A 13,008-nucleotide genomic window follows, 5' to 3' on the forward strand; every position below is an offset into this window, starting at 1 on the left:
GTTTTGCTTATTTTGGAGGACAGAAGGAAAGAGGAAAAGCTGGCCTGGTGAGCTTGCATGGCAGCTGCTATCAGCATTATGGGGCTCTGGCTGCTTAGGCTGTTCCTGCAAACAGACAGTAGCAGTAATTCTGAGATAAAGAACATTTCCAAAGAAGAATCAAAAGGCTTTTCCAAAACCAAACATTTAAAGTCTATAGGATTAAATTCTGTTTAAACATGTTTAAAGTTAAACTATCTTAAATACATTTGAAACTCCACGGTCTATTTCTGCTTTGTTATCTGCCAACTCAATGCTCAAGTCACCTGCCACAAATTCATATCACCCCTCCAAAGTAAACCAACCAGCTTTGCAGCTTGTGCTCAGGTCCATCCAAGAGAAAAGAAGAGCCAACCAAGGACTCACAGGCTACACACCAGTGCCACCCCCATCCCAAGAAGGTCCTGGGAATTGTGATCCACGTGACTGTAGCTGGATTGTAGCTGGACTGTAGCTGTAACTGACAGCACTGGATTCTTACGGAAATACAACTAGGTATCTGCCTTCAGACAGGCTTCTGTTTTGGGCTGAAGCTTCACAACTTTCTCCACTTGTGTATTTGAAATAATGTTGGCCAATGTGTTGTATGAACAGATTCCATCTGTTTGTACTTCTGTGTTAAGCAATCATAGGAACCTCTCACAGGAATTGCTTCCTTAAAAATTTACTGCAGCATTTAATTTTTTTATGTATTCTGGGAAGCACTCAAGATGATAGGAAAATAAAGCTGATTACATGTGAAAGTTTTGCTGCCTCTAGAAATTTGCAGATTTATGAAGGTTTTTCATTGTTTTTATTTGCTTAAGTTTGGAAATACCAGCACCATATATTGTATATTCTTTAGGCACTATTTGAATACTTTGCTGTGATGTCTTATTTCATGCCTTACGTAACTAGCATTAACCAGCTACATGGCAGGCACAACTCAGGACAACAGCACAAAAGCAAAGATAACCCACTGGGAGCAACCCTGGGGATATTTTATGCTTAGGCCAAGTGAGAGCTAACTCGCTGTCATCAACCTCGATTAACACTGGTACCCATTGATGGAAGAATTTCAGTGGTCTTCCTTTTCCTCTTATTTCCCAGAATCAGCCATCAAAAACAATATGCTGTTAGTAAAGGAAGATCCTATGGAAACTAAAAACTGAAAAGGGATGGTTGTCCTGCTTGACAGCAAGTCAAACAACTCCCATACCAGCATCTACCCACCATTTCAAAGCACATGAGTGGATATCCTGTGTTACTCTGCAGAATTCCCTCAAATAGTTTGGGGCAGCTGTCAATCAGCCAGGTGCAAATATCCATTATGTGCATGAAAAATCAGGTTTTGTGTCCATAGCCCAGAAGGCGCCAGAGTGGCTACACACACATGGAAGCCCAGCTCCAGCAAATACACAGAGGAGCAAAGTGTTACCATGTTTACTATGAAGTTAGTTTCTCTACATTTTATATGCACTACCTAATTATGATCAGATTAGAATTCTTATGTCAAGTAGCATTAAAATACTTCTGTGCTTTCCTTTAAGCAAGGAACTCCCAAAAAATATCTTAGAAAGCAGATGGGCCCTATTATCTGTGCCTATGAAAATCCTATTTACGATGTTGTACATTTCACGCTGTGATATCATATCTGGAACCAGTCACTCACCCCATCTGCAATGAACAACTGTTCTCATATGTGTATTAGGGGGTGAGGATCTGGCTGCAGAGTCTCATGATGTCACATTGATATTGTATTATTTTACAATAGCCTGCAAATAATAGCTGCTATATTTATCAGTGGTTTTATGTCAGTAGGGCTTTTGTTTTGAAAGGGAAGAGAAAGGTTTGCAGGAAGGTTTCTAAAACATTTTCTGATGACTCAAGTCAGCTTCCCACATACTTGCAAAACAGTTTCTAACCTTATTGAGCTTCCACAGCAAGATAAAAAAGGGTCATGATTTCTCAAGTTGCTCTGCTAGAACCAGGGCAGGCAATACTCAGACTAAACTCCAAGCATCTCAAACCAAGCACTAGTGTGTAACAGCTATCACAACACATTTGACTAGATTTTTTGGTATGTACAAAACAACAAAAAGGGCCAGGGTTCAAAAATCTGCTTGCTACCAAGGACACCTTTAACAAAACAATCCAGGAAAATGAGGGAAGCCCCAGCCTTCACACCCACAAAAGAGCAGCTTTACAAGGAAAAACACCCTCTTAACAGCAGAGCAGGCTCTGCACCTCTGTAAGCTGCTCACTCTTGCTCCGCCTGACCCCAGCAGCCCTGCAGGGAGGGTCTGTGAGACACTGGAGGCGTGGAGCAGACATGAGTTTCTGGCTGGTGCTTCTCAGGATGATTATGGTCCTTTGGGTCAATGGTCCTTACTACATAACCTGACTAAATCTGTTGTGTGTAGCCAACACTTCTGTAGCTATGCAAAAGTTATTCAATCTTGTTTGCCTTCAGACCGTCCAATGTGACTCCATCCAACAGGATAATGCTTGGTGTTTGCTCACTGCAGTTTTACAGACAGGGAAGTTGGAAGTCTAAGCACTCTTAAGCACTTAAATCTCAGATCCCCTTTGTTTCAGAAGGACACTTCCACACACATCACATAATTAAATGAATTCAGGAATCCCACAGGGCACAATTCTCCGTGTTACTTATCAAAAGCTGAGTTATGTCAGATACAGTACCAGAAGCTATTAAGACTGTTATTACTGACAGACATCAGCACCCATAAAGATAAGACTGTTGTTCTTCCTGACCTAGAACTACTTAATCTTCATGGCACTCATGTTTTATCTGAGTGATCTCTACATCTGCCAGTAGTTTTTCCAAAGGTTGGGCTTTCAAGAGCATTTAGCTGAGAGCTGCATTGCCAGTGTCCTGCAACATCCTCAGGGTTCATGGTAGGGTCTTTTCCCTCCACGAAATCTCTCAAGTTCTCACACAAATATATGCAGATTCACTGTTTTCAGGATGCTCCATGGGACAGTCCCTGCTCAGGGTCATGCTGCTGTCTCACTAGCACTCAACTTTGCTCAGGATCACCAGATTCAGACCAACAGGTTTGTCTTCCTCTTCCATAGGTTCTTGTAGAGCATTTTTGCACTTTACCATGCCAGACCAATGCCTTGCTTTTGGGTATTAAAACAACAGGTATTTGTTCACTATGTCTCTTGCTGTTGCACAGAACAGCACTGAGTATTTGTCTGTTCACTGAAGTTGCTATCAGGATCTCACCTATGCTGGCTGAGACTGCAATTATGAATGGTCTTGATGAGCTCATAAGGATGAATGAGCTGAAGATGAAAGATGCTGAGCCAGGATTCTCATGATCTGACACTCAGCCCAAAGTGATTATACCCAGCTTTTACAGCCTCAACTGTTCCTGAGATGTGGAAGTGGATGAAAAGAAAATAGATACAGCTTCAGAAATATGTATGGCAGAGTATGACTCTCCCAGTTATGCAACACACAACTTGATGTAGATGGTACGTATTTACAAGAATTAAGGATTCTTTTGCCAGAGAGCATGCAATCACAGGTCCCCTGGGACTTAGCATTTCAATCGGATTGTCAGGTAGCAGTCATAGTCTGATGTGCCTCATCTGCAGCTGCACCCGACCTCACAGGCAGTCTACACATACTGCACTTAATGCTATCAGGCTGCATGGCCAAAAGCACTCCTGAAGTTTAAATCAGAAGCTTAAGTTGCTGCTATATGCCACTGCAGCCATGGGGAGAAGTCATAGCTTGAAGCTCCCATTTCTTCCCTCACCATTTGCTTCCTAACTGTGGATGTCTATGACAGTCTTTAAAAAGGCACTGGTCTAAGGTCTGAGTAGCCCAGTGGACCACTCTGATCATCAGCAGGGATATGACACATAGTAATTTTTCTGAAAATTAAGAGCTCATCAGATTGGTCTTCAGGACAGAATCAGGCAATCTTACATGTGGAATCTTCATCACACCTCTGGAAATTACACCACTGTATTATTATACAAGAACCACTATGCAATTATAACAAGAAATCAGACAAAAAGTGAAGTGATGCCATTTGCAACTTCAGTGTATTGATGAAAATATCATATCTCACTGGCATTACAACATAATGCACGAGGATGCGTTTGGGTAAACTATACGCCAGCATGAGTGTCTGTCATGACCTCACTGTGCCTTTTTTCCCCGAAGAGTCTGATTTCACTGGGACACCAGCTGTGTCCTGAAGAACACTATGCCATGTTGAGGACTGTACCACAACAGTGGTTCTAGCTCTTCTCCTGCTCCTCAGTGAACCTCAGCCCCGCCTGCCTCTATGCAAAACCCTTTCCGAGATGCAGCTACCCGCACATATGGCAGACCCTATCCCACAATTTACTAGACATTCAGAGAACAATTGCTGCCTAATTATGGCTGCAGTTTTGCTGCTCCAAATAGAAGCACAGAGTCCAATCTTTGATCTTTAGAATCTGTAAAATGAGAACATGCTTATTGCTAGACTTTTAAGGCAAAGAACGGCACGCACACATGCAAATGATTTTCTGTATCTTGGTGGGCTCTTCAGTTCCATCTACTATCTGTGCCTTACTTCAGTAAACCATACACTGTCATCAGTGGCTGCATCAGCCTATGGCCTTAGTGGGGTGCAAAGCAAATCAAGGGTATGTACCTTTGCCTGGCCATTTGATACCAGTTTTAAGAAGTTACATCATAGTTTAGTTATTGCAATGTCCTAGTAAGCACCAGAGTACTGGGACTCCAGGGACCAGAGCATTACCTGCACCATCACTCTCCCTCTTTTTTTTCTGGGAGGGAGACTTCTGGGAAGAGTTGATAGACTGAAAAAAGAAGAGGAGGGAAGCAGAGTTCTCTGCACCTCATTGCTGAGGACTAATTAACATCTTTATGAGGAATTTCAGCAAGAAGTCTCTTGCTAAGGGCATTTATTTTTTACTTACACTGAAAAAAACAGAGGCTGCCACTACCTCCTGTGTTTGTTTGTGGGCATCATTTGCAAAAGCAAGTGTCTCCACAACAATGACTGGCAGACCATTCAACCAGAACTCTGAAATTCATCATGAGTGTGCATCAGAAACTTTAAAGAACTGTAAAAACAGTGCAATCAAAAAAAAAAACTACACTTCAGCTTAATGTAAAAATTTTGTTTCACTTCTAGGACCTTCTGAAAAAGGAAAAAAAAAATAAAAATAATCTTCCTCTAGCATCTACAAGTGGTACATGAGTTCCCTGTCATGCAAACAACTGACACTGATTTCCAACAACTGTCTGTGATTTTCAGACTTATCACAAGAAATGAACATTTTATGTTCCAGGCACCTGAATTAGCTCTCCCCTTTTCAGTCCTGCTGATACATCTTCTTTTGACATGTAGGTTTCAAATACACTCTTCTTCCTCCCTCGGGCGGGCTTATTTAGATTCTTTCTATCACCTGAAGTTGGGACAGCAGCATAGGTTCCTCCTGCAAACAAAAATTTGTAAGTGTTATCTTGCCCATCAAACTCATCTATGTATCTTAAGAGTAGCTGTACAGAGGCTTTGTATTCAAAGTTAAGCTTCTGAGAACAGTTTACGTAGCAATACTGGCACCCAACTTCAGAGCACCAAAAAGCCTGGAATAATCATATTTTACAAATAATCAACAGTCTTTTACAGCTCATTTTAGAGTTAAGAGCATTCATCCCAGCCCATCTTTTAATAGTGCCGAGCACACGCTTCAGGGCAGCTTATTCCTGAAGCCTGTACACACTCTGCTTTAATACCTCTGGGAGTTCCCAGTTGTCTAGGATTTATTCTGCTGTCTGAATTGTTCATTGTTTCTGTCTGCGATTCAGAGAGTTGCCTCTTCCTATCGAAGTTCTGGGGAGTTCTTGCAGATTCAGAGTTGTTTCTGGTCCTTGAATACCCTCTCTTTTCTGCACCTGAAATCAAATACAGGTTTGAAATAGAAGGGGATGGAACAGGAACCCATTGACAGCTTGGTCCTAGTGAAACTCACGGTCGGCAGTACATAAATGCAAGTCACAACTGTGAGTCATGCTCTTTACCCAAAAGAAACGTCTTCATTAGTTCATTTGTAATCTGTTGGCTTTTTGTGCCTCTTAATCCACTGCTAACTTATTTCAGAATAAATAAAACTCTGGAAATTATGGTACTAAAGTTGGATACAACCTTTCCAAAATCCTGGGAAATTCATTAGAGCACATAAAATGTGAAATTGTTAAACTGTTTCCAAAGCCTCCACCCCATTAAGCCCCCAAGTAGTGAGAATATATAACTTCCCTACAACTTAATTAACTAGTTCAGGAATCAAGAGGAAGAAAACATTCTTAACAATCCACTCTGGAGTAATTAACTGTTGCGCTACTGGAGGCAGCGCAGTACACAAAGACACCACAAAGACATGCCAAGGCTCCAAATGTCTCTCCTGCTCAGAATAGGCCACAATCAGACAAAAATATTCTGCAAAGACTCACCCCTTCCTTTACTGCCATCACCCCAGCCCCTTCCCTACAGCCAGGAGAGCAAGCAGCAGCTTCCAAAGCATATGCCAACGCTGTTCCACGGATCAGCACATTGGAATGCAACCCAGCACTGTGCAGCTGCCCTCTTGGCCCTCCACCTGGATACTGAACATGTCATCACTGCTTTGCCTTCCAGCCCCTCCTGGCTACACTCCCTGGGTCCAAGCTTGTACCTGCAAGTCAGAAAATGTGTAATGCCAACTTATTCGCGATGGGGCTATCCAAGTTACAAGGCAAGTTTTTTACATATGGTATCCTTCACAAACACAATCACAAGTGTTCCACAGAATCAAACAGAAGTAGTGAGGGGAAAAAAGTCTTTAAAAAGCTGTATAGAAGCAGAGATCTTTAAAAACTTGGTACAACAAGAGAAAAAGCTGTGTGGGTGTGGTGTGGTTGACACACTGGAGGGAAAGGATGCCATCCAGAAGGACCTTGACAAGCTGGAGAGGTGGGTCCATGTGAATCTCATGAAGTCCAACAAGGCCAAATGAGAGGTCCTGCACCTGGGCTGGGCAATCCCAAGCACAAATACAGGCTGGGTGGAAAATGGATTGAGAGCACTCCTAAGAAGGACTTGGGGATAGCAGTTGATGAGAAGTTCAACATTAGCTGACACCGTGCACTGACAGCCCAGGAAGACAACTGTATGACAGGTTGCATCAAAAGGAGGGTGACCAGCAAGTCAAGACTGGTGATTTCCCCCCTCTATTCTGCTCTTGAAAGACCCCACCTAGAGTACTGCATTCAGCTCTGGATCCCTAATATAAGGAGGATGCGGAGTTGTTGGAGTGAGTCCAGAGGAGGCCATGAAAATGCTCAGAGGGCTGGAGCAGCTCTCCTATGAAGACAGGCTGAGAGAGTTGTGTTGTTCAGGTCTTCAGGGAGACCTCAGAGCAGCCTTTCAGTACCTAAAGGGACTGACAAGAAAACTGCACAGGGACTTTTTACAAGGGCGTGTAGTGACAGGACAAGGAGGAATGGCTTTAAACTGAAAGAAGGTACATTTAGATATTAGGAAGAAATTCTTTACAGTAAGAGTGGTGAGACACTGGCACAGGTTGCCCAGAGAAGTTGTGGATGCTCCATCCCTGGCAGTGTTCAAGGCCAGGTTGGGCAGGGCTTTGAGCAACATGGTCTAGTGGAAGGTGTCCCTGCCCATGGCAGGAGAGCTTGAACTAAATGACCTTTAAGGTCCCTGCACACCCAAATCAAATTCTATGATTCTATGAAAATTGCTACTTCACCCACCAAATACAAAAAGCAATTTCCATATATAGCAACAGGCAAATGAACAGGAGGAGGGAGGGATCCTCCAAATTCAGAAGAAGATACACCAGGACAGGCAGAGGGACTAGTCAAGGTGCCAGTTCAGACCAGTCAAGGAAGAGATTAAAGGCCACAAGGAGTGTCTCCAAACACAACACTGAAATGAAGAGGGAGTCTCTGCGTTCAGTGATGATAAGGGCAATGTAGTTCAGCCTCTTTCTATATGATCAAGCTTTTTATAGTCTGCACATGCTTTCAGGGAGGAGACTGTCCAAGACTGTCCGAGGGAAGTCACAGCTATAACATGTCAAGAGCACAACCACACATTTAGTGTTCAGCCAATGCAAACAAGGCAATACTACCTGCAGGGACCACATGACGAGATGGAACTAAAATTAACTGATTTGCAAATGACCTAAGAGTCAAGAGAGTAAGTTCAAAAACGGACACCAAAAGTAAAAGGTCTAGAGAGAAATGAGCAGGATAGCTTTGAACTGGCAACACAGTTTGCTCTGGTCAGAGTTTTCAGAGACATTCTGGTGAAGGAATCTGACTTAAATTGCAACAGTCAGGATCACAGGAATATTACTAAAAACGCAAGGCACTCGGTTGATCACTCAAGAGAGGTCACGCAATCTGCTTCGCTGGAGGTTCTTAAAAATAGGTGAGACGGATGTGTGCCAGAGTTGGTCTAAATAGAGTCATTTTTTCCTTGAGGTAGTGAAATGGATTACATGAGCTCGTAAGGTCTTCTAAAGCCCTCGTTTCTATGACAGCAAGTCACAGAAAATACTAGTATGAATTGAAGAACTTAGGATAAAAAGGAAGCTAAATCAACATGTAACTAAGAAGGACCTGGGGGGAAAAAAAAAAAAGAAAAAAAAAAAAAGAGCAGAAAACTAAAATGCAGAAAAAAAAAAAAAAAGGGTTACTGAGGGAAGTGAGGTGAGAGCCAGAATTAGGCACTGCAGAGCAGAGCTGCCCCAGCACTTGCCATGGCCATCAGTTCAGAAACTTTGGGGCCACTACTGCCAAAAATAATGCATAGTAACAGCAAAGGGTGGAGAAGCACCTTTCTATGCCGAAAGGTAGACACGCAGAGAAGCACTTGCTCATTTCCAACACTTAAGCCTTTGGCTTGCTCTTCGGTGGGGTTTTTCATCTGCTCAGACTCAGACAAAGTCAAAGAAAAAGATTACTCAAATGAACAAACTCTGCTTCGACATAGCTGGCTTTCAAGCCAGTTTACACACAGCCACTTTGGATAAGTATTTGACCCCGCTGGCCATGGCATTTACAGCTAAACAAAACCACCCCTGTTACAAAGCCACAGACAACTGTCACAATTAGCATTCAACTGGAACGCATCAAGTTCTGCATGACTGTAATTTCTTGTATTTCTCCTTTTAAAAGAAAACTAGCTAACTAAAGGGTGCCATCTGTTTCAACTAGATTCAGTATTTCCTTCTGTAATGCGCCTGTCTCTTAAAACTGGAAGTTAGAAATATGTATAGAAATAGTTCTCATGATGGGCTTTCCTCCTGTCTGCTGCCCAGCATTAATATTCTACTGGATAGAACAGACGTCATTCCAAAAAGCAAACCGTAACTTGACTACTCTACAACTCTATAGACAACATAGGATCTATTCCGACTATCCTTTCTGAAATAACTGCTGTCACAAACTTAGCTAAACTCTCTTCCAGCAACAGGTATGTCAGAAGTCTTACTTTTCTTGTGGTGTTACAGTCATGTTATTTGTAAGATACAACAAAATCTCTTAGGGTATAAAGAAGCACAAAGTACATTCTAAGCACTAAAATAATCAATGATTAAATACATTAAGTAAATTAATATAATAAAATAAAAATAACTTCAACAGAAGGAAGACTAAAGTGCAGTGACAGAGAGCTGAGGGTGGTTGATGCATCTTAAGAAGGGGCCTGAAGCAACCACAATCCACCAAGCACATGTGCATATGCAGAACCACCCAAGCTTGAATGCAGAGCAATTCACATAAGTATTCACAACACATAGCAAATGAAGTTGTTTGGGTACGTTTATCTGGCAGCAGAGATGACAGAACCATAGAATGGTTTGGGTTAGAAGGGACCTTAAATATCACACCCCCGCTGACATGGGCAGGGACACCTTCCACTAGACCATGTTGCTCAAAGCCCTGTCCAACCTGGCCTTGAACACTGCCAGGGATGGAGCAGCCACAGCTTCTCTGAGCAACCTGTTCCAGTGTCTCACCACTCTCAAAGGGAAGAACTTCCTGATATCTAATCTAAATGTACGTTCTTTCAGTTCAATGCCATTACCACTTGTCCTATCCCTACAGGATCTTGTAAAAAGTCCCTCTCCAGAATTTTCAGCCCCTTTGGGTATTGGAAGATAATGTAGAGCTGACCTCCGTGGATGCTGCCATCACTTGTCTGGGATTCCTAGATGTTATGCCATTTCCAATGGAAAATAATACAGAAGTAACAATTTGAGGAAAGGTGGTTGTTCGTTACATGAAGTCTTCTGGAGGAAGACGTGGGTTTAAACAATCCAAACACTGCATCAGGCAAGGAGACACCCAAACAGTAGCAGCACTTCCACACACAGAGCAGGGGACCCCTTCCAATTAGCTAAGGGGAAGCACTTGTGGGAAGTAGAAACAGGCAACTCCCACCTCCACAGCTAGAGAGAACTGAAAAGTAGGTGGTATTTGTGGGCTTTCAGAACAGTCCACAATCAGCACCTCCTTTTATTCCCAAAATGGGCGCCAGGAAAAGGAATAGAAAGGATGAAGCTGGAGGCTGGCTCCAACCCAGGAAGTCCAGCAACCAACATGGAGGCAGCAGTGGCTGGTTGAGCTCAGCTGAAGGGACAGCAATGGAACTCCATCTAGAATCCAAACCATCACACTTCATCACTGTCACAACAGTGACATCATGTAATGGCACATTTTGATCTTTAAACCTAAGTACTTATTAATCTTTTCTTATTTTGAGGGGGAAAAAAAAGGCAGGCAGGCAGTTTCCCACAATAATTGATCTGACTTACAGTAAGAGAGGAGGCTGGATGTTTTAAATCAGCTTATTTTGACATACTTTATACAAAATCACTCTATAGTTCAGGTTTTGAGAAGTACTGCATTTAATTAAATTTACATCTATTAGTCAGTTGATCAACTAGATGGCCAACTAAATCAACTAAAATGTTCAACTAAAAATGAAGTTAGCAAGGCCAGAAAGTCTTTAATTTTACATTAAAACTTGCATATTGCTTTACAGAAGTTAGAACCAAGGCCCTCAATTTTATTCACCAAAAATAAAATATTTGCAGCTGCCCTCTAAGACCTGACAAGCTATTTGGTTACTACTAGCGCAGAAAGAAAATATTCCTCACTGAACTTTCATCAGCACATCCATGACTCCTTGGATACCTCCATCCAGGATCCAGCAAGAACTAGTTTTACTTGAGAGAGCTAAGTGAATTCCAAGATACAGACATCTTGGTATAGCTTTCCCCTTTCCTGTTAAAGGGTGCCTACCTTGGTACTAGGCATTTTTAATTCTGACTAAACATCTAGTTTTGTTACCATGTACATTATTTATGTTTAACCCAGCTCCCCATGGTGTGCAGGCCTCCGAGGACATCACAACTATGCAGGTAACACCTCTACAGGTTTAGGACTCCGCACTGACAGCTATCATGATATGTAATGATTCCTTCTACACATAAAAATGAAAAAGGAATTATGCTGAAAGCACTGGACAGAACAATATTGTTACAAACTTTTCCTACACCAAATACTTTCATCTACTACTTACCTTTATCAGACTATGATGGCATCAACACCTCTGCTAACTCTGCTATTGCAAAGAGGATTTTCCATTGATTCCCAGCATTAGATCATGACCTAGATATGCAAAGGAATCTTTCAAATAACCCTGCTTTACAGTTAGTGTAAACGTGAGAAGAAGGAGAAGCATATCTCCAGAACTGATAACGTGATGGAACTTCTATTTGTTATCAGTTAATGAGACACTCACAACACATGGTTACTAAATATTTGTCCATATTTCTACAATGTTTAATTTCACTGCTGACACGTTTCAATGACTTAAAGCGATTTCCTTCAGACTTTCCAAGTAGTTCCCTGACATTTAATTCTTCAAGACAACCTACCTATGCACTTAGTAAAACACCATAAGGATACACCCATGAGCTAGAAGGCATGGCAGCTACTAAATGAATGGTGACCCAACACTGCCTTATCTCCAAAGGCAGGAATTAACCAACTAAAGGCAACAAGAACTACTCAGATGCTAGACCCTGCTTAGTCCAACACTCCCATTTAAGTCAGACTGGGTTAAGCGCAGCAAGAAACCTAAGTAATGCATGCTCCTGCTCATCCTTACTAGACACTTAATGAATTAAGAGTCCAACCACGTGGCAGCCCAAGGCATCACCTCACAGATCTACAAGTTCAAGTTGGCTCTTGGCCTAGTTGGCAAAGCAAATTCTAGAAAACATCAAATTTGGTCTTCTGGCAAATGAATACTCTCTACAACCTGCCAGGCAGTCCTGTCTATAACTTTACGAGCCACTGTGGATGCTGGTGTGTAAGAGAGTTCATTAGTAGTCTCAATACAAGCCTTCAGTCAATGGAAATTGCCTTGTTTTGGAAAGGTATCTGGGACCAAAAAAATCACAGATCCTACACAGCCCTGAAAAACCCACCCCAGGTACTTTTGTGAATACAATTCTGCCAGCTTTGATAGTCTGGGGGGATGCAGTTCCTGCTTGATAGCTCTGGACAGGCACAGACCTAGTCTTAACACTGCTGTACCAGGCAACTAGTCCTTTCATTCTCCAAAGTCAAATAAACTCTACTAGCAAAAGCATGCTTTGCCAGTACAAACTGCATTAACATCAGGGTGGTTTTGCTAGGATCCCCATGTCTTCTCCTTTCATATGCTTAGATAGCTATTTAAAAGCTATTTGATATTTTCTGCTGCTTAAAGCCTCTAAAAGAATTCCCTCTCAAATTTTAACAGCCAAAAAAAGTTAGATTGCTTTTAATTTCTAATGCACCAGTGACATCTCATATATGCCATATTATATAAATTACTTAGTCACAAACTCCAAGCACTTAAATGACTACTACAG

At 42.0% G+C, this 13,008-nt stretch overlaps 1 protein-coding gene across 5 annotated transcripts in view; it reads right to left on the reverse strand.

Moving 5' to 3' along the window:
* Nucleotides 1-13,008, reverse strand: part of DIS3L2 (DIS3 like 3'-5' exoribonuclease 2) — a 201,042-nt gene that overhangs the window by 175,057 nt on the left and 12,977 nt on the right. For 4 of the 5 annotated variants that reach the window (XM_061348746.1, XM_061348749.1, XM_061348745.1 and 1 more), the window contains 2 exons: nucleotides 5,813-5,971; nucleotides 5,369-5,511 (listed from right to left, as the gene is read on the reverse strand). In XM_061348746.1, coding sequence (XP_061204730.1) covers nucleotides 5,369-5,511; nucleotides 5,813-5,971 — 302 coding nt within the window. The remainder of the gene's footprint in view (nucleotides 1-5,368; nucleotides 5,512-5,812; nucleotides 5,972-13,008) is intronic. The other variant, XM_061348748.1, reaches the window with a different exon arrangement.

Source organism: Neopsephotus bourkii, unplaced genomic scaffold (assembly GCF_033783945.1).
Source record: "Neopsephotus bourkii isolate Nb327-2 ecotype Australia unplaced genomic scaffold, CSIRO-AGI_Nbou_v1 NB_369, whole genome shotgun sequence".
NCBI lineage: Eukaryota > Metazoa > Chordata > Aves > Psittaciformes > Psittacidae > Neopsephotus > Neopsephotus bourkii.